Source organism: Pungitius pungitius, chromosome 5 (assembly GCF_949316345.1).
Source record: "Pungitius pungitius chromosome 5, fPunPun2.1, whole genome shotgun sequence".
Lineage (NCBI taxonomy): Eukaryota > Metazoa > Chordata > Actinopteri > Perciformes > Gasterosteidae > Pungitius > Pungitius pungitius.
In genome coordinates, this window is record NC_084904.1 from 22,438,465 (window position 1) to 22,465,809 (window position 27,345).

The 27,345-nt window shown below is 45.0% G+C and overlaps 1 protein-coding gene across 4 annotated transcripts in view; it reads left to right on the forward strand.

Moving 5' to 3' along the window:
* LOC119224815 (NACHT, LRR and PYD domains-containing protein 12-like) overlaps window positions 1–16,369 on the forward strand; it is a 91,425-nt gene extending 75,056 nt beyond the window's left edge. Inside the window, exons 1-12 of one of the 4 annotated variants that reach the window (XM_062562609.1) lie at window positions 4,579–4,709; window positions 4,799–4,868; window positions 6,119–6,290; window positions 7,997–8,122; window positions 8,634–8,712; window positions 8,859–9,084; window positions 9,242–11,039; window positions 11,122–11,295; window positions 12,053–12,226; window positions 12,651–12,824; window positions 14,217–14,263; window positions 14,414–16,369. In XM_062562609.1, the coding sequence (XP_062418593.1) occupies window positions 6,145–6,290; window positions 7,997–8,122; window positions 8,634–8,712; window positions 8,859–9,084; window positions 9,242–11,039; window positions 11,122–11,295; window positions 12,053–12,226; window positions 12,651–12,824; window positions 14,217–14,263; window positions 14,414–15,015 (3,546 nt within the window). In that variant the 5' untranslated portion in view covers window positions 4,579–4,709; window positions 4,799–4,868; window positions 6,119–6,144 and the 3' untranslated portion in view covers window positions 15,016–16,369. Of the gene's footprint in view, window positions 1–4,202; window positions 4,710–4,798; window positions 4,869–6,118; window positions 6,291–7,996; window positions 8,123–8,633; window positions 8,713–8,858; window positions 9,085–9,241; window positions 11,040–11,121; window positions 11,296–12,052; window positions 12,227–12,650; window positions 12,825–14,216; window positions 14,264–14,413 lie in introns of those variants that run through there. The other 3 variants (XM_062562607.1, XM_062562608.1, XM_062562606.1) reach the window with 3 other exon arrangements.
* The last annotated feature ends 10,976 nt before the right edge of the window (window positions 16,370–27,345 follow it).

Below are 27,345 nucleotides of genomic sequence, written 5' to 3' on the forward strand. Positions count from 1 at the left end.
GATCGAGACTCATGGAAGGCCGAAAGTGCTGTTACATGCAGAGGAAAGGTGATCATATTCTGTGTAAAATCAATATTTGATGCAACCTGTCAATCATTACTGAAGACCATCTCACAGCAAGTGTCTCACTTCCTGCAGAAAAGAAGTCATTTAGGGGATGAAATTGTCAAGCAAATCACTTCCCCCCCCCCCCCCCCAAACACCAATGCACACACACACACACAGTACATCTGTCATAGTTATTCATACGGAACATTTCAGCACCAAAGCATTTAAAAGTGCTTTACATGAAACATTGATAGACGAAAGTCGTTATAGGAGATCATGAAAATATGAAAATATGTAAATCATGTAAATGATGTGGATTTAAGAGCCAAGAGCAGAGTGTGAAAACAAGCTGAATGAAGTCAGACGTGTGTACGATACGAGGTTTGCCTTCATGTCCTTTAATCAGCTCTGTAGCTCAGGAGGGAAAAGTAAAGAAAGTGAAATGCACAAAGCTAAAGAGCCTCATGGAGGCGCTGTGAACATCGTGGAGGAGTCAGAGTGAACATCAGAGACCTGATGGAGGAGGACGTAGACTCCTCCTTCATTAAGTAACAATATATATACACAATATAATATAATATATATGCATATGTTCTTGTAGTCAAAGTGTTCCACTAGTGACCCACTTCTGTTTCCATGTCACCAGGTCACTGAGCACTTTGGTCCTGTGTGACCTTTGAACTCACTCTCCCTCATTTGTGACTCTGACCTTCAGCAGCACGTTTCCTTGATTTTTATATCTGCTGGAGGTTCTCAGTGAAGCAGACAGGAAGCGGCATGTTGGAGTCTACCTGTCTCTAAGGAGAGGACACGTCATCGTGAGGACAGGTCATGTGGGGGTCTCCATGAGGGTCACGTTCCTAAATGCATGGAGGCCTTCACACGCCCCGAGGAGGACCAATAAACTCTCCTGAGAAGGATCACCTGAGCCGAGCAGTGACCTGAGAGACACACAGAACACTAGAGAAATGAAAAAGCCCCAGCATGCCGCAGGGCCTGAAGTCGTGCACCTCAGAAGCTTTTTGTCATCACAAACCACGCAGCGCATCACAAATTGCCCCCCCCCCCTCGCTCCTCTTACCCTTTCTTATTTCATCTCATCCACCCTTAAAGCTCAAAACTCATATAAAAACTCTAATAAATGAAGAACATATTTGATCTTTGTGACCCAACTACCTGAAAAAGAAAAGCACAGGTGAATAACAGAAAGGTGCACACGGCTCCTCTCAGGTGTGAACCACGTAGCTCCGCCTCCAAACTTTCCAACATGTATGCATCACAAAGCTGATCCCACAGCAGCTCGGGTTCGAATAGGAGTGGTGACGTGTTTTGGTCTCAGATGGACTGAAACGGAGACTCAGCGGTTTGAGACTCCGTTTCAGTCCATCTGAGACCAAAACACGTCACCACTAGTTGCTCATTTGTAGCACTCGCTAAGTTACCTGTGAACCGTCAGAGGCCCGAAGCGGAGACTTCAACGCTGTGCGATTCACGTTTCAAATCCAGGGCGGTTGCGTAACAGCAAGAACAAACAAATTTAACAGCGTTACGTTTTGTGGTCGACGCGGCCCTTTGAAGAGAGTCTCTGATATGGCAACAATAATGAATCAGTTCATGTTTTAATGGTTAGGGCTCCATTCCACACACACACCTACTGTTTGTCTTGTTACTCAAACATCAAGAGGACGATAATCAGTGTGATGTCCTCGTCCAGTTAAATGCACAAACGTCTCTGAATGAATTCAAATTGAATCTGTGTCTCAATCAACATTAATAGTGATGACCTCATGGTATTTTGTGCATATATTACAGTGATGGATGAGGCTACAGATTGGAGACACCTTGATTAATATTTAATATCTAAAGTTTTAATATCTATGATATAGTCATCATTGATGTAGGTGAAACCATGAGATAAAGAGAGACATTTTAAAGCAGCTGACCACACAATATATATTTATTACATAACAGCTCAATGTCCCTTTGAAGCTGACATCCTGCTGCTGGTTTAGAGTCTCGATGACGGTCTCCTTGTGTCCTTTAATTAAAACATTTCTTACTTTTAATGCACAATGAGAAAATAACAAGCTGAACACTGAATACAGACAAGATGTTAAAGTTTCATTTAAACATGAAGTTATGAATCTAAACTCTTCCCTCAAACAGACGTAACGTTACCGGTGAACAAACATCAGTCTAAGACAACAGATTAAAAGTTATGAACACTCTTACGATACTTAACGTATAGTTATATCTCATTTATAACCACTACAGAGACGTGAATACCAGTGGAACATTTCACAGAAGACTCCCTGAGAACAGGCTGCTCTCTGTGGGATGAGATCAGCTGAGCGCCCGGTGTGGAGGAGTCTGAAGGTCCGTTAACTGCACCTCACATCTCCACATCCTGGAGCTCATTGTGAAGGAAGCTCAAAGTGGACAAACCAACCACACAAATGTTGATTAAACAAATAACTTCTGGCCTGAAAAAGTCTTCAGTTAACTTAAATATTGTAGTATTTATAAACTTTACTTTACAGTTGTGTTTATCTTCCTCTGCCATGATTTCCTGTCTCTGAGGTGAAATGCACTCGGGGATTTTTGTTTCTCACAAGAACAGACAAGTCTGCTCCGATGCAATAAAACGGGCGAGGTGAGTCACATCCACACGTTCCTCCCCTCTCCCCAGACATCAAGACACCTCCATCTGCTTGAGAGGAGCAGTGGCTGCCAAGTTGTAGTTTTGGATCAGATTGGGATTCATGTTGAGACTCGGGAAGAGATTCCATCCGTCACCTGTAATGTTTGGAGTGGCTCGAGGCTGTGGCCTGTCCCAGCATGCATTGGGGGATGGGGATTCCAACTGAACTTCATTACTTTCTCTTGTGATGGGTGTGACGGCCCCAGGGCCTCTACTGTTGGTGCGTGGGTGTGTGTATGTCTTGCAGGCCGTTCACCAGGTTGGAGGCAGCTTTTAGGAGAGTCCCCTACCTGGTGCATTGGGGCCATGCTTCCTGAAGACACCTGGTGTGAATTGGGCATGGTGTGGTCTACGAGAATTCCTTCTGCGAAAGCCGATTGTGCTTTCTATAGAAAAGCATGGTTTATAGTTATGGAATAAACCTTTTTTTGTGTTAAAAACCCTTTATTGTCGTAATCATCCATCATTTGTTGCGTTTGAGGAGCCGGACCGTAACATGGCTGCTTCCTTGCTGTTTTTGTCACCATGGAGTGGTGGAAGCGGGACCCAAAGGCAGACTTTATTTTAATGATCAAACACCCAAAATGCCCAGGGACCAAACACGGAACAGAACCTCACCGACATACCAAGACACAGGATAAGACACACACATGGCTTAAATACACGGGAAGGTGCAGGTGATTGGACACAGGTTAAAACCATCAGGGACATGACAGACAATCACAGGGGGACAGGTCAATGCAGGTGTGTGTGTGTGTGTGTGTGTGTGTGTGTGTGTGTGTGTGTGTGTGTGTGTGTGTGTGTGTGTGCATATTATTCAAAAAAATGAGAAAGAATAACATAAAATAAAAAAATAAGAAACGCAGAAACTAGTGTTTGCCACGTATCTTATTTCCTGCAATGGAATTATGTAAAGGAGTTTGAATCTTTTCCGTACCGACTGTATATGAGCCAGAGGGTTCAAGCTGCCATGTGATGAGGAAGTAGTACGTAGCCCCAGTTGAATCCTGCATGTAACAACATGTACTTTGTGAGGAAGCTGCAGTTTGTCATGAGTGTACATGATTTAACACGCAGCTTCAGACTGATACTTTAGTTGTTCTGCTTCAACAGGTTCAACCAGATCATCAAAGTGAAGAATAAAAACACTCTCAGGTCAGACTCTGTTGTCTCAGTGAATGTTTTTATTTAATTTAAACTCTTCATTAACATTTGTTACAAAGGTTTCTGCTTCACCACGTGTTCCCTACTAGTCTACATGTAGAAGAAGACCAGGTGACAAAGAGGGGCGTCTCTCACGTGTCCTATAAACCATCTCTCACTTGGTTTGTAAGTATCATATCTGGTATCTCCCAGATGGTTTAGTGTTTAGGGTTCAGCACCTCTCATGGTCACCTGCCACTGGGGATGACCTTTTGTGTGTGTATAAGAACTCAGCGTTTTGACTGCTCGAAAACGCCACAAAGCACTTTAACACGTGTTTGTGTATTTGACCTCCTGCTTGCAAGCAAAAAAATTGACTTTAACAACTTTGATCATTCATCAAGACTCCGTTTTTTATTAAAAAGATTAAATTATTCGGTAAACATTGAAATAAATCATTCTCTTCTCCCGAACTAGTTTTATTGAAATGTTCCACAACAATTGCAACTTTTTACAAGGTGAAAGGATCGTTCCACAGATGCTGGTTTGGATCCTAAACGACTCTTGTTTTTAGGAGTGAGGAGGATTCTGTTTACGAGGACCTTTGAATCTGTCATCACAGCTCAGAGACTCAGGGAACCAGTTTGATGGTGAGGTGAGGACACACCCTCTCTCATGAAGGAGAACAAGCTACAACAAGCTGCGTCACTTCACTCCGTCTGATGGAAGCTGAAGTGAAGCATGGAGCTCCTTTTCTACAGACCTGCTGAGGACAGAAGAGAGCTGCACACTGAGGAGGTTCATGTCTACACGATCAGTAAGTGGAGCTGTGATTGGTGGAATTACATCATTGATGGTTGTGAACGTGTGATTGTTTAAAGCTGGGAAAAACTCCTTTGTGATCAGGCAGAGAGAAGCTGCTGTTACTCTGAATGATGACACTGTGATGAAGAAGAGGAGCTCAGTCTGATCTGGGGTCTGTGAGGACTGTTACTGATGAGGAGGGGAAGGTGCAGACAGAGGGGCACTAGGACCCAGCAGGGACCAGAGAGCTCACCTGGGCCTTTGTTCCTGCACTGAAACACACCTGAGAGACGCTGTTTGCTCTCACCTGCTGCTTTAGTCCTTTAAGTCCACAAAGAAAATGTTCATTTCTTCATCTGCTTTAAACACATTTAGTCACTTGTTAGAGTGTTTGAATGTGTTTGTGTTTTCTTTAGTGTTCAATTTTTCTCTCATTGATCACCAGCTTGTAGTCAGAACTATACTATATTATACTACACTCCCACACTCACACCCCATCTTCACTTGAAGCTCATTAATTAAATTATTACCATCATTGTAGTGCAAGTCAATCAAATGTATACACCACATCCAGGGTTCGAAATGACTTAGGACTCTTGGGGGGTCCCCTAAAATGTAACTATAAAAAATACTGAAGACTACCTTGCTACACTATATACTGCAGGCAAAATAATATTGACATATTTTGAAGGTGGGATAATGGATGTTTTTCATAGTTTGGGCTTGTCCCAGTATTGTCAAACAGGTAACCCTCTCATTCTGGAGCAACAAAGTTACAGCACCTTATATAAATCCCTGATATGACAAAGTGGATATCAGGTCATTCTTTCCTTGAGCAAGGAAGTTAATTAAGTTACCTTAATCTGCTGGCTGACGTTTCCTCTACGTCGGCTGGCTCTTAATCTGCTTTAAACACATTTGTGTGTATTTAAATTTCATTGTTTTTTCTTTAGTGTTTCTTTAGTGTTTTTCTCTCATTGATCACCAGGTTGTTGACTAACTGATCACATGGTGAAGTGAACCATCCCATCATGAGAAAGCTTTCCCATGTTGCCATAGTAACCACCGTGTCTCCTATCAGGACAGCTACATGTCATCTTACTGGTCTGTGTTTTACTGAATTCTGGACTCTGAAGGAGATCAAGAGGAGAAACACCACAGCTCCATCTGCTGGAGGATGATGATAATGTTCATCTTGTAAAACACTACATATATAGGATGAGCATTTAAAATGATGTCTCTTGACGTGTTAACAAGGTTTAAAGAAGGTAAAAGAAAGTTTGTCTTTCTCCAGAAGTCTAAACTTTAACAGATAGAAGACAACAACACAGAAAGTGTCCCATGAGAGTTTTAGTGTTGAGTTGAATGAGCTCTGTGTGTTTGTCCTGATGAAGATAAATAATGTGTGAGCTCTCCCATCAGGTTGGTGTGAAGGTGTGAACTCAGGTATGAATCAGAGTTGCCTAGCAACCTCACTTTCTTCTAAAACTGGTCCCGATTCTGGACCTGAACCCAACTGTGTGTCCGGGAACCGGTATGAGTCTACAGAGGATATCATGAACTCTAAAGATGGCCGCCCTTCTGTTGACGCAAGGTGAGTGTCTCAGGCTGATTATTGGGTGTTTCTATTAGACTCCATGTCTCAACATCTTTGATTCACTGACTCTGGTTCTACAGTTGCAAGCAAAATTATTCAACCCCCATTGCACTTTTTTTTTATTGGCAAAATATACAATTTCTCAGCTGTTTGCAATAAACAAATTACACAAGAATTGTCCAAGTAGTTTAATGAAACTAACATTATAAAGGTTTTATCCAAATTTTACACAAAATGCTACTTTTAATGACTTTAATGAATTTACTGCAGTCTCAAAATTATTCAACCCCTTCATGACAAGCATCTTCAGTACTTAGAGCATCTTTTTGCTGCTATGACCTGCTGCAAACGTGATGCATATCCAGATACCAGCTTCTGACAGCGTTCCAGGGGGAATCTTATCCCATTCCACATGGGCAATGGCCTCCAGTTCAGTCATATTCTTTGGTGTGCGTTTTGCAACCGCCTTCAAATCCCCACCAGATTTTCGATGGGGTTCAAGTCAGGCGACTGTGACGGCCGCTCTAGAATCTTCCATTTCTTCTTCTGATACCAAGCCTTGGTGGACTTTGAGGTATGCTTGGGATCATTGTCTTGTTGGAAGGTCCAATGACGCCCAAGATTCAGCTTCATCACAGACGGCATGACGTGTTTTCCTAAGATTTCCTGATATTTGACTGAATCCATCGTGCCCTCCACACGCTGCAGGTTTCTAGTGCCAGAGGCAGCAAAGCAGCCCCAGAGCTTCACTGAGCCACCGCCATGCTTCACTGTGGGCAGGGTGTTCTTTTCAGCATATGCTTTATTCTTCTTCCTCCAGACATTTCACTGATCCATAGGCCCGAATAGTTCCAGTTTTGTCTCATCGCTCCACAGAACAGAATTCCAGAATTTTGGTGGCTTATCTATATGGTTTTCAGCATATTGGAGCCGACTTTTCTTGTGCTTTTGGGTCAGTAGTAGTTTGCGTCTTGGAGTCCGGGCATGGAACCCTTCAGTCTTTAGTATGCGCCTTACTGTGCAAACTGAAACCTCAGCTCCTGCTGCCACCAAGTCTTGCTGCAGGTGTTTTGCAGTCACTCGAGGGTTTGTGACCACCTGCCTCCTTGGGAATCTGGTGGCAGCCGCTGATAGCTTCCTCTTTCTGCCACATCCAGGTAGTTGTTCCTTCAACTTTGAACTTGCAAACTATGCTTCCAACTGTATTTCTATTCGTTGCTTTTTCTATCTTTTTGTATCCTTTTCCTTGTTTGTGCAAGGCAAAGATCTCTTCTCTGCACTTTTGGACAATTCTTTTGACTTAGCATTTCTAACATGCAATCGAACGTCACTGTCAACAAGCCCCTGGCCATACCAGGTATTTATGTGTTCTATCTCAAGCACACCTGAACTAATGCAGCCCTTGATTAGTTTCACCAGGTGTGCTTGATACAGGGAGTTGAATAATTTCAAAGGGTGCTCTACTAAGTAATGAAGATGCTTGTCATGAAAGGGTTAAATAAGTTGTGAAAACCTTGAGCTTAAAGACTGAGCTGTGGGTTCTCAGTTGGACCAGCAGGACGAGTAGACCTAGACCACTACAGAGAGTCATGTGGTCCACATCCAAATATCACTTCCTGGACCATGATCTGGTCTCTGTGATGACGGACACCATGTGAGCTGATGCTTCACGATTAAATGATGATGTGATGATGTCATCTCAGTGTTTCTTTCAGTTCACATCAGCAGAGAGGAAAGTCTCCTGAACCCAGCTGTGTGTCCATGAAGAGTCATTGGTCTAAAGATCATCCTTTAAACTTCAAAGATGGAGGCCGTTCTTTTGACCCTGAGTGAGTTCTTAAACAGATTAAACAGTTAAAGAACTGTTCTGATCCTCAGTTATGAGCTGATGGTTCATGGTCCTCCACAGAGAGGACCATGAGACTGGGACTGAACATGTGATTAGAATAAACTCGGTGCTCTGTGGACCAGCTGACGTGGTCTCTGGACTCCATGCAGAGGTTTAGAGAAAGTATTGTCGGTAGACTCTGTGATAAGGTCCAAAGACTAGTTTCAGAAGATCTAAGGAGACTTCTAGAGGTCAGGGGACGGACAAAAGCGGTTTGGAGTAGTTGCATAAGACTTTGTATCAGATGCAGAGGTCTGGAGACGTTGTTTTTATGACACACATTAAGGACTAAAAACAGATGAGACTGATGGTTGACTGTCACTCAACGACAGTTTTCAGCATGTGGTTTTTATGATGATCAATCATGACAGAAGCCAATATCTTTAACTAATGTTCTCTTGATTTTGATGGTACAAACACCATGTGAGCTGATGGTTCATGTTCCTCCACAGAGACGACCAGGAGAGCTCAGAGGTTCCCACTGGTCAGTCTGCCGAGCAGCATGAAACACACCTGGACTCCATCTTCACGGTGTGTATATGAACATCTACTTTAACATCTCTCATCATCTCCATGCTGCACTTTGTAGACCAGTGGATTGTCCGTCTATCCAACATGGACCTGATGTTGGCTTCCATGGTTTCAGTATGTGTCATTCATAGAATGTTCTGTTCCAGCTGCTGGAGGAGAACATCCTCAGTTTTGTGAAGAACGAGCTGAAGAAGATCCAGAAGGTTGCGAGTTCTGATTACCCAGAATGCTTAGGCAATCGGAGTGAGGAAGAGGAGGTGGTGGATGGTGAGGATGAAGAGCAGAGGAGGTTCAGAGAGGCATTTGAGAAGATCTCAGTGAGCTTCCTGAGGAGAATGAAGCAGGAGGAGCTGGCTGAGCGTCTGCAGAGCAGTAAGAGGATTTCTCTAAAGACTTACCATGATGATGAATGAGACCTTCACTGATGTCTCAAGAGATGGACAGAATATATTGATAGTCATTATCTGAGGAAAAGACATGTTGAAATCAAATTTTTGACTCATTGATCTTCTTTGTTGTCTTCACTCAGGACTTCATGCTGCAGTTTGTCAGCGTGAACTCAAATCCAACCTGAAGAAGAAGTTCCAGTGTGTGTTTGAGGGCATCGCTAAAGCAGGAAACCCAACCCTTCTGAATGAGATCTACACAGAGCTCTACATCACAGAGGGAGGGACTGCAGAGGTCAATCAAGAACATGAGGTCAGACAGATTGAAACAGCATCCAGGAAACCAGCCAGACCAGAAACAACCATCAGACTAGAAGACCTCTTCAAAGCCTCAGCTGGAGGAGAGAAACCAATCAGAACAGTGATGACTAAGGGAGTGGCTGGCATTGGGAAAACAGTCTTAACACAGAAGTTCACTCTGGACTGGGCTGAAGATAAACACCACCAGGACATACAGTTCACATTTCCATTCACCTTCAGAGAGCTGAATGTGCTGAGAGAGAAGAAGTTCAGCTTGGTGGGACTTGTTCATCACTTCTTCAGTGAAACCAGAGCAGCAGGAATCTGCAGGTTTGAAGAGTTCCAGGTTGTGTTCATCTTTGATGGTCTGGATGAGTGTCGACTTCCTCTGGACTTCCACAACAATGAGATCCTGACTGATGTCACAGAGTTGGCCTCAATGGATGTGCTCCTCACAAACCTCATCAGGGGGAATCTGCTTCCCTCTGCTCGCCTCTGGATAACCACACGACCTGCAGCAGCCAATCAGATCCCTCCTGAGTGTGTTGGCATGGTAACAGAGGTCAGAGGTTTCACTGACCCCCAGAAGGAGGAGTACTTCAAGAAGAGGTTCAGAGAGCAGGCCAGCAGAATCATCTCTCACATCAAGACCTCACGAAGCCTCCACATCATGTGCCACATTCCAGTCTTCTGCTGGATCACTGCTGGAGTTCTAGAGGAGGTGTTGAAGACCAGAGAGGGCGGTGAGCTGCCCAAGACCCTCACTGAGATGTACATCCACTTCCTGGTGGTTCAGTCCAAAGTGAAGAAGGTCAAGTACGAAGGAGAAGCTGAGAAGGATCCACACTGGAGTCCAGAGAGCAGGAAGATGATCAAGTCTCTGGGAAAACTGGCCTTTGATCAGCTGCAGAAAGGTCACCTGATCTTCTATGAATCCGACCTGACAGAGTGTGGCATCAATATCAGAGCAGCCTCAGTGTACTCAGGAGTGTTCACTCAGATCTTCAGAGAGGAGAGAGGACTGTACCAGGACAAGGTGTTCTGCTTCGTCCATCTGAGTGTTCAGGAGTTTCTGGCTGCTCTTCACGTCCATCTGACCTTTATCAGCTCTGGTGTCAATCGGCTGTCAGAAGAACAAATAACCTCCCCGGTGTCTAAAGTCTTTAGAGACAGACCTAATCCAAAACGTCTCTACCAGAATGCTGTGGACCAGGCCTTACAGAGTCCTAATGGACACCTGGACTTGTTCCTCCGCTTCCTCCTGGGTCTTTCCCTGGAGACCAATCAGACGCTACTACGAGGTCTGCTGACACAGACAGGAAGTCACTCACAGACCAATCAGAGAACAGTCCAGTACATCAAGGAGAAGATCAGTGAGAATGTGTCTCCAGAAAAAAGCATCAATCTGTTCCACTGTCTGAATGAACTAAATGATGGTTCTCTAGTGGAGGAGATCGAACAGTCCCTTAGATCAGGACGTCTCTCTACAGATGAACTGTCTCCTGCTCAGTGGTCAGGTCTGGTCTTCATCTTACTGTCATCAGAAAAATATCTGGAGGTGTTTGACCTGCAGAAATACTCTGCTTCAGAGGATGCTCTTCTGAGGCTGCTGCCAGTGGTCAAAGCCTCCAACAAAGCTCTGTAAGTACAGAAGTTAGATTCATAAATGCTGACATATTTGATCCACTTATTGTTAATATTTTCTTCATTGTTGTCTCTTCAGACTTGATGGTTGTAACCTCTCAGAGAGAAGCTGTGAAGCTTTGTCCTCAGTCCTCAGCTCCCAGTCCTCTAGTCTAAGAAATCTGGATCTGAGTAACAACGACCTGCAGGATTCAGGAGTGACGCTGCTGTCTGCTGGACTGAAGAGTCCACACTGTGACCTGGAGACTCTCAGGTCAGATTAACGTTAGTTTGTCTTCAATGATTTTAATGTGTCACTAAACTATCAGCTCTAAACAGTGTAAAAATTATGTCGCTTCCTTAATTCATTCCTGTATTCATCAAGGTATCATATTTCATTAACTTTGTCACCAAATAACCAGAAATATGGAACCAGAGGAATTAATATAAAAAAGAAACTGTTCTAAAAACTTATTTTGTTTCCAAGAAATGTAAGAACCTTGTAAACAAGACACATTTACTACACAGTAGTTCAAAGATAGACAGTCCGAAAGACAATGTTCTTTCAAAATAAAACCTTAAAGGTTATCCTGATGTTCCTCTTAATAAGGCTTTGTGATGTTATGTTTGATATCATGAATCGATGAAAAGGAGAAACGCAGAGGTGGGAAAGAGACTGAAAACTTTAATGTGTGTCTCTATTGTGCTGATTTGCTGAGAGATGGATGGTTGTTTATTTCTAATTAAGAACCTAAAAACATGAAATGAGAAGGTGAAGATTCATTTGTCATGTACACTCACATTGTTCTCTCTTTTTATCTTTCTTTAAAACAAGTCAGAGGATAGAGAAGCCTAACTTTGTATAAAAAACATTAAATTTCGCTCAGGAGAATACTACAGTACTTCCTGTAAACTGAGCATGATTAACTGTTTAAAGGAGAACTAAGGAAATTGTAAAGAATTAATAATCAAAGATTATTTCATTTTAACTGAATTATTATCTTTCTTCTTGTTGGTTGTTGTCTCTTCAGACTTCATGGCTGTAACCTCTCAGATGAAAGCTGTGAACCTCTGTCCTCAGTCCTCAGCTCCCAGTCCTCTAGTCTGAGAGATCTGGATCTGAGTAACAACGACCTGCAGGATTCAGGAGTGAAGCTGCTGTCTGCTGGACTGAAGAGTCCACACTGTGACCTGGAGACTCTCAGGTATGAAGAGGCCTCCTGCAGCCACAAACCATCAGTCTGCTAGAGGAGGGAGAACTGGAAACCATTTCTATGTCACACAACCTGGTTAATGTGACCTTGACAGAGAAAAGATTGGTATGAGTTGAGTAACTAAACCAAGGTAGGCCAAAGTAACTTCTCCAGAGGTAGTCGCTCCCCTGGAGGAAGTCCCTGTGGAGAGGGAAAAATCCAGAGTTTTATCCTCTCCATACTTAAGAGGCAATCAGGGAACAGGGGTGTGCAATCTCCCACGCTCTCTCTGGAAGACACCGCCACCAGCAGGCGAGCAGATGAAGGGTGGGGTCGTAACACCATGTTAATATGACCCTTCAGTGACAATTTCTCTGCAGTGACCTTCCAACCCTAACAGCTCCTTCAGATCATGTGTGTTGTTGTGTGTCTGCAGGCTGTCAGGCTGTCTGATCACAGAGGAAGGCTTTGCTTCTGTGGCCTCAGCTCTGATTTCCAACCCCTCCCATCTGAGAGAGCTGGACCTGGGATACAATCATCCAGGAGACTCAGGAGTGATGCTGCTTTCTGCTATACTGAAGGATCCACACTGGAGACTGGAGACCCTCAGGTATGAAGAGGCTGCAGCCACAGACCATCAGTCTGGTAGAGGAGGGAGAGCTGGAAACCTTTTCTCTGCCCCACTGTCAGTCTGGTTAATGTGACCCTGAGACACCAAGCTGACCTCAAACTAAAAGAGACTCAAACTGTTTGTGTCCCACATCAGAACATCAATACAGACAGAAGTAGCTAGTATGAGCCTAAACAGGGAGGAAGGTGATGAAAGGCTTGTTTCTCTGGAGCCTCTTGTTTTCACATTATAAGAGAGGACAGTGGTAAATCCTGATTCGTTGATGGCATCATGGTGGGTTGATATGAGTCAACGTCGACACGCTGCAGCTTTGTGGGCTCTTATCAAACAACACTTGGATGTATCGTCATCTTAACTAAAGGACAACACGCCTCCAGTGTGTGTTGTCCTATAGTCCAGACGTTATTTATTAAAAGACAAACAGTTAAAGAAACAATCTGTTTAAACCGTCTTGATGGATCATCACAGTAGGAATGATGTGTGTAAAGGACAGCTATACTTACTTTACTAGCTTTAACAGTCATTAATACACAAACATGAGGTTGCTTGTCAGGACCAAAACATTCAACAATCATTACTTCTACATTGACCACAGATCAGCTGAGTGTGTGATAGTGAAGAGTCGTGTGGTGGAGATGAACCCACAGAAAATCTCTCCATCTCTGCAGCTCTGCTGGTTAGTTTCTTTTAGCTTGTTGTTTTAATTATGCAGTTCATTTCCTGATTGGTTCAGTCTCAGTGTTTCCAGCAGCAGCTGTTTTCATCCAACAAGCTGTGTTGAAGCCACAGTTCACTACCTGCTGAGCAGCAAAAAACAAACACACTGAGTTAGAGACTAGCTGGGGAACATAGAGGAGCATTTAGCCGCTAGACAAAGATATTCCACTGAGGAGGTGGTAGAGACCAAAAACAGAACTAAAAGAGAGAATAGTGGACTTCCATCCATCAGGTGACACAAAGACTCCTGATTATGTATCATGTTGATGTTTACCTGCTGGATGTGGAAGCAGCTGGTTGAAATCATGTTAGACAGAACCATTTTAGAAGATGATCACATGTTGTGTTTTCAGCTTGTTTTCACTGAACCACGAGTGGACAAAGAAATCACTTGATGCAGGTTTAAACATTTCATTTACTGACTGCTGAAGGACACTGAGTGTGAAATAGAAGATGATGGTCAGTATAATACTGATAATAATAGATGATGAATAAGTGAACATAATGAGCTGTGGTCATCGGCCAATCAGAAGAAGCTCCACTGCAGTAGAAGAAGAAGAGGTGGTCCATGTGGACATTAAGGACCAAGCTGTGTGTATGAGAGTGATGTGATGTCCATGTCTCATGCTGCTCTGACCCCCCTCCTCCTTTCAGGGTGGAGCCTGCTGGAGTCCGATGGTTGAGACGAGGTCTGAGGAAGTGTAAGTGAGCCTTGAATTTGATTCATTAAGATTCAACCATCTTCACACTGTGACATCACTCATTCACCTGTGTGATGTCATCACCAAAGTGTCACTAGATGAACACATGATTAATAACTGCAGCTGTATTGTGTCTTGTTCTCTCATCAGATTCCTGTGAACTCACAATCGACACAAACACAGTAAACAGAAAACTCAAACTGTCTCACAACAACAGGAAGGTGACATGTGTGAAGGAGGAGGTTCAGCCATATCCTGATCATCCAGACAGATTTAACAACTGGTCTCAGCTGCTGTGTAGAACTGGTCTGACTGGTCGCTGTTACTGGGAGGTCAAGTGGAGAGGAGGAGTTAATGTATCAGTGAGTTACAGAGGAATCAGGAGGAAAGGAGTCAGTGATGTCTGTTGGTTTGGAATGAATGATCAGTCCTGGAGTCTGAGATGCTCTGATGAAGGTTACTCTGTCTGTCACAATAATACAGTAACACCCATCACCTCCTCCTCCTCCTCCTCTGGTAGAGTAGCAGTGTATGTGGACTGTCCTGCTGGCTCTCTGTCCTTCTTCAGAGTCTCCTCTGACTCACTGATCCACCTCCACACCTTCAGCACCACATTCACTGAACCTCTTAATCCTGGGTTTGGGTTTAACTTCAAGTCCATGTTTGGGCTCAAGATTGGTTCCTCGGTGTCTCTGTGTTCTCTAGAGGAGGAAGAGTCTTCTCCTGGTAGAGAACCTTACCTCAACATATAGTTCAGTCACTACAGCTCATGTGGGTGTATTTAGGTGTTTAGACCGCTAGTGAAGCTGGTTAAGACCGCTTGTGAAGCGTGTTTAAGCCGCTAGTGAAGGGTGTTTAGGCCGCGAGCAGAGATGGGGACTTGAGTTGGAGACTCGGACTCGAGTGCGACTCGAGTCGCAGCCACAGTGACTTCCGACTCGACTCGAGACTCGTCCTCGAAAGACTTCAGACTCGAGCTTTGGGACTCGTGAACAATGTTTAATTTTAGGAAAAATCTGATGAGCTCGCTATACCGCTCCCTCCGTTACCTGCCTACGTAACACGTACATTGACATATGTTGCTGGCTGCGCACGCGCGGCCACACACGAGAAAGATGTTGAATGCACCGGCCGCTGCTGGGTGGCGTTGATGGGGGGGGGGGGGGAGTGCCTCTGGCTGTCCGACCGACGGTTCGCTGATATCGGGACGTATGCGCTCCAGCGGCGGACCGTTTACTCTGCGTCTCCTTAAACTGTCTCTGCTCTGCTCACTAAAGCAAAACAATACGTGTACAAGAGCAGCGAGTGTAGTCACCTACTGCTGCTAACACATCTCGTCGGACCAGGATTATTTATTCATATCCGTTAATTAACTTTTCTCCTCTTGTTACCCTGGTAACTAGAGATGGGGACTCGAGTTTGAGACTCGAGTGCAACTCGAGTCGCACACACAGTGACTTCAGACTCGACTTCAGACTCGACTTGGACTCGAGCTTTGGGACTCGTGAGCATCTCTGGCCGCTAGTGAAGCGTGTTTAGGCAGCTGACTTTATTAGCTCGTCACCAATGCCAAAGGCTTCACAGCCAGCGAACAAGGACAGTCAGCCGTCTCGCCTCTACAGCCCACGATGTGCCTGCAGCTCACCTGCTTTCTCCCCCCTCCCTCCCTCCCCCACGCCACTTACCAACGGTGTGGTTTGTGAGTTATACGTTACACACGTGACTCCACATTGTCCACAAACAGCAACGTGGCCAGAACGGTAACGTCCTTTTTGGGAACAGTTCAAAACACAGGGAGACTCGTGGCTCCTTTTTTTTTTTTAACTGAACGTGTAAAACCGTGAACTGCCAGTGGATCATAATGAGGAAGTGACGTGAATAACATTGAACTTTATTGTACACAAGGACCTTTTACATTGTGGGTATTTTTGAATGATGTAATTGCATGTTTTTCTGCATTCAGGTAAGATGAGGAGTGTTAAGCTTGGCCTGTCGTTCATCGCATCTATGGCTATTTGTTGCTAATGACATCGACACGCAGTGGATTAAGTGTATGTTTGTGCGGTGAATTTATTTGTTTTGTTCTAATACATTTGTATGATAGTTTTTCCTGATTTGTGTGTGTAATTCTTCTGCATTGATGATAATATCAGCAAGGTGATTTCAAGCAGCTTGTAATGAAAAAAAATAAGTAAAATATGAATCTATCATTTTTTTTAGCCGATTTTAAATTAAAATCTTTTGAAAACAAATATAATTTCACATAATCAGGTTTGTTCTAAACAAGAACCTTTTGAAAGCGTCAGCAAACCAAAGAAAAGATTTAATAACATACAATATCAGATACTTCTGTTTTTATAATAATATAATATAATAGTACAACATTTAGTCAATCCATGTATTACTTTGGTTAACATGAATATAATTGTATGGATGTAATCTTAATGAACGACTGGGTCCTTAAAAGTGAAGCATTCTGGGAAAGTGAAAGTGTTTCTTCAACATTAAACATTTGACATCAGACTAATGGAACGTGGCTTCAGTGGGATTCGATCCCATAGAATCAAAGTGCTTTTTATTGTCATGTATGAAGATCCAAACATCACATTCATACAAAGAATATGGGAGCAAATGTTTAATTTCCAAAGTGATGACCTTTGACCTCACAGCATCTATTTAAGAGTAGTAAGTGTGTGTGTGTGTGTGTATGTGTGTGCGTGTGTTTGTGTGTGTGTGTGTGTGTGTGTGTGTGTGTGTGTGTGTGTGTGTGTGTGTGTGTGTGTGTGTGTGTGTGTGTGTGTGTGTGTGCAACTGCTTGAATGTTTTTAAAGATGGAAGATGACACATTTACTCACTGGAGGCCCCTGTTTTGATTTTCTCTCTGTTGGACCCCCCCCCCCACCACCCTTTCTTATTTCATCTCTTTCATCCACCCTTAAAGTTCAAAACTCATAAGTGAAGAACATATTTGAACATATTTGATATTTGTGACCAAACTGCCTGAAAAAGAAAAGCACAGGTGAATAACAGAAAGGTGCACACGGCTCCTCTCAGGTGTGAACCACGTAGCTCCGCCTCCCAACATTCCAACATGTATGCATCACAAAGCTGATCCCACAGCAGCTCGGGTACGACCTGCTGACTAGTGATTGGTAGTTAGAATCCGGGTCGACTGATTCATGGAAGAAAATCATATTTCATAAATATGCGTTGGTTAGAAGGTCAGAAGACTAAAGAGTGAAGATGTTCTTTTTGTGTCCCGAGTTCTGATCTGAGGTTGTGGAGTTAGGGGAGTTAAGCGATATCGGTGGTTAGGGGTCGCGATGGCGTGCTCCGCCCTTCAGACGATGCAAACGCGCTTCCTCTGTACGTCATGATGGAATCGGACATTCCACGACCAGAGATGATCTCCTGCTCTCAGCGTCATGTGCTCTGACCCTGTGACACACAGTCAGCATAAAAACAAGACCGAGGGTCTATTTGTTCTCCACCTGCAGCTCTTTATTTCACAAGAGAGTAAAATCACTTCTGAGGTTTGATGGCGCCCCCTCTGATCCAGACTCCCCTCTGCACGCCGATGCGCTTCATTCTGCTCCGTCAGCGTTTTCCGTGTAAGAACTTTTAATCACGTTGAAGGCACGTGACCCTGGTGCCTCTCCACAAAGGGGGGGGGGAGGCTGATGTACGGCTTCACCACGACCAAGACGGGTCAACGGATGGAGTTTTGGTGAATTGACTTTCGGCAGAGAGGGGAACGAGGACTTCAGAAGCTCAAAGGTCACCGCTGCACGAGTGCATTGTGACACAAATCCACTTGTTTGCAGTCCTGTGAGACTGATCCAGTAAGTATCCTAGTCCACATCTTGCACTACAATGAGGACACATTTTAATGTCTCTTTTGGCCATTTCAGCAGCCCTCGTGGTGTTTTGGTCCCAGATGCTTCGATGTGTATGATCGGTGTCTTTGGGGAGGACACCTGTCAATCAAGGTACAACCTTATTGTCGGGCGCCACAGACTTTCCTCCACCCGGCCTGGAGACTTGGACTTGCCCAGTTTTCCCTCTCAACCCCAAAACAAAGCCTCCTCACTGCTAGTGGGGATTTCCCAGGATCTCCAATGAGCACAAACCTTCTTAAGCGAGATCTCTTTGGATGGAGCACAAAGACTCGATGGCCGGCGCCACAGGATGACAATTAACCTGCGACAAAGGAGACTATGGAGCTGCCTGGTGGTTCGCTGAGGTGGATGTGAGTCAGAGGAGGGGGGAGCGGGGGGGTCCGTGGTGAGTCCGTGCCAACTGGCACACGTCTTGTTTAATCACTTATCCCCCGCGGCACCAAATGAACCCGCCACATTTATGCACCCGTCCATTTTCCAGTTTATCGGAAAACATTAAAAAACGCCGAAGCACCGGCGACCCCTCAGCAGGACGTCTGCCTCGTCCAAGGTGTGTGTGTGTGTGTGTGTGTGTGTGAGGAACCGATCCTGGTCCACATCCAGACCCGGAATAGTGCGGCTTGGTGGCCTTCTGTTGGAACGTGTCCACGTTTCCTTTAAGGTTTGTGTTACTGATTCTCGAGGACACTTCAGCTCACCAGTGTTTCTGTGGAGCTGCTTTCACTCTGCTGGATGATCCACTCGGAGCTCATTTGCTTCTCCAGCTGAGGTTCCTCTCTTTCTCTCTGAAGGAAATCCCCTCTGTGGTTTCATTTTTTTTTCCTCTGGCCTCTTAACGGAGTCACAGGTGGGACGGGGTGCAGCCGCTGGCCGAGGATTATGCTAACGGCGCGCTCGGCTAACAATGGCGCTCTCGGTGGGAAGCGCAGCCAGATGAGGCGGCCGCCACGATATCGCCACGGACGGATTAGCGCTCGCTTTGTGGGATTCAATAATAATAACGCCACAATTGCGTCTACATCTAATTGTTTTTTTTCTCACCCTTATAGTCGTAATACTCATTATTGTGAAGTGGTACCTTTGACTGTGACCCTCTATCTATATAATAAGAAGAGGAACGAAAGCCTTCAGATTGGCTGTGAGCTTCTCTGCATGAAGATGTTCACACTAAACACGACGTCTGATGCTTTGGTGCCACTGTAATTCTTTTCATGACAGCTGTAGTTTAATGAAAGATGATTTAGCTTTTGCTTGTTGGTTTTAATTAAAGACAAATTAACAGATGAATGAAACGGCACCGGACGGCTTATAATGGATCGGGAGTCTTTGGCCTGTAATAAGAATGCGTTTCCCATGACAACGAGAGCAGGAGGCCGACTGAGCAAATAATGTGAATTTTAATGAAGGGGGGGTTTTGGAGAGTCTCCATTTACCCTGACGGGGGCTGTTTGCTGCTAGATTGGATAATGTGTCTTTAGTTCTGTAGATCTGACATATTTAATGTAAAATACCCATCACAAGTTCACTGATTCCCACCTTTTCAAATGGCTCGTTTTGTTTTAAATTGTACTGAAATGATAAAATGACGATAAAATCCTCACGTTAAAGAAGCTGGAAGCAGAGAACGTTTAACGTTTTAGTAAATACATTTATCTGCTTTCTTTAGTAGAGGTAGCATTCTTTTCTCTGTAAATAAAGTGTGGAGGAAGAAGAGGGAAACAATTAGCCTAGCTTAGCATAAAAAGGTCAGTAGCGGCTAGTTACCGCTTTCTAGAAATCATAGCGGTAAAAAGGTTACAAATGAACTCAATGTGTCTTAAACTACATACAAATGAGTTCACTATTCAAGTGTCCTTTCAAACATTCTGTTTGTGTACAGATTGAAGACATGAGACACAACAAGTTTATTTTGTCTCCTTTTTTTGACCTTTTGAAAAAGTCTAGCTAGCTGTTAATGTCCCGTTTCCAGTCTTCATGCTAAGCTAAGCTAACAGCCTCCAGGCTGAGACATTAAAGTGGTGTCTACCCCGTTTGTGTTTGTCCCACCCTATTAAAAATATGTTTTTTTAATTCAATCTTACAATGAATAACTCCTTGTTTCAGCACTAATAGAAAATACATTGGCCTGCATCAAAACGTTTGTGCAAGAGGAGTGAGATAAAGATAATAAATAAATGATTAAACTAAGATACGGACGTTGATGAGACAGAAACAGCTGACAGCAGTTAAACTCCTGAGAGGGACATTTTGGTCCAGTTGGACGTGTAATCCTGTTGGCTGAGCTCCATTTGGAGGACAGATTATTCCAAAGCACCGTGCAGCACCATGGGAGCTGACATTTTCACATGGGGGGGGGGGGGCTCTGTGGGAATTAAACCCCCAACCCCGGGCTGTGGCAGGGAGCAGGGCTCCACACGGCCCCCGATGAATGCATTACATTAACGGATGATGACACAGTGTGATGTCATCTGCTTCGCCCCAAAGCCATTGATTTTAATAAATCATTAAAAAGTAGGGTTTTTAATCTGCAGTTCATTCCCCCTTTAACATGATGATTCCTTCCTTCCCTACATCCATCCAACAACCCTTTAAGCCACCACACACACTCTGACCCCCCCTCCTCCCCCCCCCCAGAGCTAAGTTACTGATGATTGATTTGTCCTCAGGTGCTCTCACATATACTTCTACATTATGATCTCACTAGACCTTCATAGCTGGAGCACACTGATCTTGTTCATAGACCAATGAAAAAAAAAAGTGCTGAAAGTGGAGAAAATAAAAGACAATACTGACTCCACCATATTTGTCTCCGAGGCCAATTACTGCAGATGTTTGTTTTTTCGGGAGGACGCCTTAAAGAGACAGTCCCTCAGAGTCCAGACACTTTCTGAGCCCAACAACAGCCTGGTGTGTGTGTGTGTGTGTGTGTGTGTGTGTGTGTGTGTGTGTGTGTGTGTCTGACACCGTCCAGTCAGATGCCAGTGAAAGGTTACCAAAGGTTACCCACACACACACACACACACACACATGCCTCTGGATGTTATGTAACCTGGTCACAGGAACGCAGGAGCTTCGGCTGGACGTGTTTACTGCGCTCAGCTCCTCGCCGTCTCGTGGTCATGAGTCACAGCCTCGGGCTGTTTTTTTTTGTTGTTGGTTGTGTGTGTGTTTAAATACCCGGTGTCTGTCCAACGCTGCTCTGTAATCCCCCACACACACACACACACACACACACACAGACACACACACTGGAGGTGCACTGCTTCAGGTGCTGAGGACCGATGACACGATGAGGTGGAAATGGCGTCCGCAAAGGTGTTTCATCCGCCTCCCTTCGGCCTGATGATGTCACTCCTCAGCTGTCAGTTAAGAGCAGATATTTGAATATTAAAAACATTTCCGTATCTTGTTCATCTTTCATTAAGTATTCACGGATGGATGTTACATTTTTCTCCTGTTGCCATGAAGCCGAGAAGAGTCCACTGATCCTTCTCTGTGGCTGTTTGTCTCGTGACCTTTGACCCGGGTCCTTTGATGGAGGAATGAAGGTGGATGTTTTGAGCCTCGACTTCCTGGTTCTTGAATTCAATGAAAACATTCCCCACATCATCTCTTTACCCTCCGCGTGGCAGCAGTTAAGTGTCAATTGGTTTACCTTTTTTTGACCTACGCTTCTTGTCTACCTGTGATATGCTCTGACCTCCGTTGCCAGGCAACTGGGATAAAAGCGAGCGCATAGGTGTCAGATATGTGCTAGTAAAAAACAGACATACGACCCCAATGAGCTATTAAGCCGCACAACTAAACATTGAGCTCTCCCATTGGTTTCAGTGTCGAGGGCTTTTATTGTGAAAGGGCGTGGATGGGACTTTGATCCGTCCACACTGGGAACTCGGAGCCGCCCACTAGCACCACTTACCAAGGCGGGTCAACACACCCGGCACAACGCCCACAGTAACGCCCCCCTCCCCCCCCCCCCCACACTTTGACTTTCTGTGTGGCAGCCGGTCCAAAGGACCACGGGGGCTAATATTCCCATTTTCACCCCCTCTCCAAACCCACTAATCCAGGAGGAAATGAAATTGGCCCAGTGGCTGTCGGAGCTGTTTGGGGAGGCGGCGCCACGCAGCAGTAAGCTGATTAACCCCAATAAGAAGGGTTATCTTATTAAAGCCCCACTGTAGAGGCTCCATGAATATGAGCGAATACGACGACTTGTGCTCGTTGGCTCAGGAAAAAAAACAAAGAGAAGCTTATGTGAACGTAAGTGATTTCAGCTCCAGCCAAATTCTAGAAATGATCTGACAGCATTTAGTTGTTACAACACAGCGGACATATTTACAACTCCCTTCTTCTCTCAGGAGCTCATGGAAAATAGAGATTCCTTCACACGTTGTTGCAGAGGAGCAGGATGTGCATCTTTAATCCAGCGTGTAACATCTGAGGTGTTTCTGCTCTACACAGAGTGAACATTCAGTAGTAGAACAACAGAACCTGCACGGCTTAGTCAGGAGGTAAAAGCCAAGTGCAGCTAATTGGATCATCAGGAATCAAAGGGTGGGTTTAACGAACAAGGAGGGATTTCACGTCTCACAAAGAAGAAAATATAAATGTGACGTTTTAAAGACCGTTTAGATCCATCCCTTCATGGTCATCGTTAGAAAGCGGCGTGAGGCGCCTCTAATCGGAGCAGTCACGGCCGAGCGGGAGACCCGGCGAGGGTAATGAGTTTAGGCGCTGATCCGTAAGCCCTCACATTAGGCTCCATGGGAGGAAGAGCCAAGCTCCGCACCCCCCCGCCCCCCCTCGACGCTTTCTCCCCGCTCCGATGGAAAGAAAACAATCAGAGCAACGCCATTGCTGGTTTTAGTCCGGACTGTGTATGACATCACCGCGTGCAGTAGAACAACGTTTAACACGTTTTAAATGCACCTCTTTGTTTGATTATAGCATTTGTTTTTTTATTGTTGCATCTTTTTGTATAGACATCTATGGGAAAATGACTCTACTTCTGTGTAGTGACCAGCAGGGGGCGACTCCTCTGCTCCCATAGACGTCTATGAGGAAATGACTCTAATTCTGTGTAGTGACCAGCAGGGGCGACTCCTCTGCTCCCATAGACGTCTATGAGGAAATGACTCTACTTCTGTGTAGTGACCAGCAGGGGGCGACTCCTCTGGTCCCATAGACGTCTATGAGGAAATGACTCTACTTCTGTGTAGTGACCAGCAGGGGGCGACTCCTCTGCTCCCATAGACGTCTATGAGGAAATGACTCTACTTCTGTGTAGTGACCAGCAGGGGGCGACTCCTCTGCTCCCATAGACGTCTATGAGGAAATAACTCTACTTCTGTGTAGTGACCAGCAGGAGGCGACTCCTCTGCTCCTATAGACCTCTATGAGGAAATGACTCTACTTCTGTGTAGTGACCAGCAGGGGGCGACTCCTCTGCTCCCATAGACGTCTATGAGGAAATGACTCTACTTCTGTGTAGTGCCTAGCAGGGGGCGACTCCTCTGCTCCCATAGACGTCTATGAGGAAATGACTCTACTTCTGTGTAGTGACCAGCAGGGGGCGACTCCTCTGCTCCCATAGACGTCTATGAGGAAATGACTCTACTTCTGTGTAGTGACCAGCAGGGGGCGACCCCTCTGCTCCCATAGACGTCTATGAGGAAATGACTCTACTTCTGTGTAGTGACCAGCAGGGGGCGACTCCTCTGCTCCCATAGATGTCTATGAGGAAATGACTCTACTTCTGTGTAGTGACCAGCAGGGGGCGACTCCTCTGCTCCCATAGACGTCTATGAGGAAATTACTCTACTTCTGTGTAGTGACCAGCAGGGGGCGACCCCTCTGCTCCCATAGATGTCTATGAGGAAATGACTCTACTTCTGTGTAGTGACCAGGAGGGGGCGACTCCTCTGCTCCCATAGACATCAATGGGAAAATAACTCTACTTCTCTCTTGATTCATTCATCCAGTAAACATTGTAAACCTGAGTTTATGGTCCCAGTCTCTAGTTCTTCGATACAGCATGATGTTCATTTCAATCCGGAGAGACTTGTTGAAGTTTGAACAGTGCTTTATTATAACATGCATTAATTTTGTTATTGCAATGTGTTTGGGGCTTGGACTCCATCCAGCCGTAGGAAAGACCAGGGGCCGGGATGCTGAGCCGAGCTATATCCCCCCCTTCGGGAGTCCAGACACTGGTGATGGTGGTAGAGAATAAGTTGCTCCAATTTCCTGATGTGCCAGGTACTGCTGTAGATTGGAGGTGTCAGGGGTGGTGGCGGGTCGCCTTTGGTGCGCTGAAATGACAACTGACAGCAGAGAGAGAGAACAGTCTTTTAGCGTTTGCCAGCCCTGATGCAATTGGTTTACGGTAACACCACCCACATCTAGTTGGCTGGTACTACCTGACCCCGCCCCTAATCAGCTGGCCGTGTACCCCCATGGAGAGAGGAAGCCTACCGAGAATGGCAACGCCTGTCCAGTCTTCCTGACTGAATTTTCGCCTAAGCTTCATTTGGTGCATGATGTTCATTTAGTGCATGATGGTCCATTTAGCTCCATCCTCTCAGTCTACGTCTCTGCTTTAAAGTCTCATTAACACCATATTTGTAAAACAAGCTAAGATTTGTTAGCTGCTACCAGAGGTGGGATCAAGTCACTGTTAGGCAAGTCACAAGCAAGTCTCAAGTCATTGCCCTCGAGTCCCGAGTCAAGTCGAGTCAAAGACGAAGCAAGTCCCAAGTCGAGTCACAAGTCACAGCCAACAAGTCTCAAGTCGAGTCACAAGTCGTACCATTTTAGTTTAGAGTCATTTCGAGTCATTTTATTATAGTGGGGACGGGGAACCCTGGGTGATGGTGCGCTGCCTCACAGACCTAGACTACGAAGGGAAGGGTAATGGTGGATCGACTGTGACTGTGTTATAGTACTGTAACGCTCACCCCAATGCTGCAGCGTAAATAAGGAGGCGATGACTGGCTTGCAACTCCGCTGCATTTATTTATATAAAACAACTCAACTTCGGTCACTGTTGGCCGTCACCACGCCGAACGAACACTTCCGCATACACGGCCCCCCAAAACTCGGGTTGTCTCGCGTAACTACAGCTGGTAACGGAGCATAACGTGAACACATGCAACATCTGCATAACTGATTAACTAATAACTTTTAACTCAGCTCATTACACTACTTTAAAACGGACGTTGACATAATGTTGGCGAGGATTTCCATCGGAGTCTGAATCCGGGTTCAAAAATCCCGATTTTTGTAACCATGAACGAGCTGTCTCGTTGATACGGTTAAATGGACTGCAGTGATTGGATGTTGTTCAGGCAGCGCTCTCTGCATACAGGTGGCACACATTTTTTTGACAGATGCAGATAAACAGAGCGGCGCGGTGGTGTGAAAATGTTCTCCCCCAGTTTTCATGGGAAGTAGCAAGTCTTCTCGAGTCAAAGGGCTCGAGTCCAAGTCAAGTCACGAGTCATCGGTATTCAAGTCCAAGTCGAGTTGCAAGTCTTTGTACGTTTTGTCGAGTCGAGTCTCAAGTCATCAAATTCATGACTCGAGTCTGACTCGAGTCCAAGTCACATGACTCGAGTCCACACCTCTGGCTGCTACCATAGCATGTCTTGACATCCGCTGTTGTTGTTGTGTCGCTGCCTTTTAAGAAAGAAACAAAACAAAACACAGTCTGAAAATGTTACTAAAGCGTGTGGATGAATAAAATGAGATCAGAGGAGTCAGCAGCTTTCAGAAAGGATTCTGTGTCACAGACCATGAGCCATGAAACGCTTCCATTAGACCGTCGCTGCACTGGTGCAAACAACCAATATCAGACACATAAAGACACATATGGGAAGAAATGCATCTTAGTTTTACTGATTAGCCCCCCAGCACAGATTGCCTAATTGATCGTGTCGCTATCAGAAGCGGTGGCGTTCCCGTCTGAAGCTCCGGGGGGGGGGGGGGGGGGGAACCGCTCCTCTTATCGCGTCTCGCCACAAAGCCTCGCAACAAGCGGTGTGTTTTCTTTAATTTATGCATGAGAGAGGCTCGGGGGCTGCAGCGTGCATGCGTGCATGCTATGAGCAGATGTGGGATCAGACAGTGAGCCGTTAGTCTTTGTTACTGTAAGGAGACTCACATCTTCTCTCTTATTGCTGAAATGTTTTATTCATGGGGGGGCCCTGGCCCGTGGCCAAGCACACGCTTCTGTTAAGTCACATTACATCTGTTAAGTCATTTGTTAAATTGTACAACAGGACAAGGCCGTGTTAATCTGTCACAGCACGTCTGTCACGGGGGGGGGGGGGGGGGACGACACAAAACCCTTATTATTATATTCAATATTCAGACTGCAACCCGAAGCTAAGACTAGCGGATTGCTTCTTAATTCCATGTCTCCGGAATCGTTTGGTCGCTGTGCTTCAGTGTGAAATGGAAACTAAAATGTGAAGCATTTGTCACATTAAGACAGAGTTCCCATCATCTCCTTGGAAACCATGGTTACGTTCCTCCGAGCCGTGTCACGGTGTTCCTCAGTTTATCCGCCACCTTCCACAAAGGGTGAGTTCTGCCTTCACAAAACCGGAATGACCTCACAGCGTCAACACTTCCTGCAGGAGGAGACACTAGAGAAAAGATGAGCCGCTTTCACTGCTTTAGAAGGAAGTGTGTGTGTGTGTTTGTGTGTGTGTGTGTGTGTGTGTGGTGGGAGGGGGGAGGGGGGAATAAAGCTGCCAGATGATTAATGAGGGAGCAATAAACAGGTTAATCGTCATGATGTCACTGCAGGTTGACTCTGTGCTGTCACTAGGGCTTTGATTGACAGGGTGTGTAGGTGTGTGTGTGTGTGTGTTGGGGGGGGGGGGGGTGAGCACGTTGATCAAAGAGTCTGTTAAAGGTGTTAATAGTGATAAAACAATAAATTGGTTTTAGAGGAAGAATAAACATAAGTTTAGTGTGTGCAGCAACGAACATAGAGGCATAAACTAGTGAATATTTCTGACTAATCAGGAATCCGGAAACGTTTATTGCCATAATATGTTGTACATACATACATACATGGAAATTGTCTTGGCGGAAGGTGCATGAAGACAGTACAATAACTAATATTATAATAATATATAGTATTATATATAATATAATAATACATAATATTAA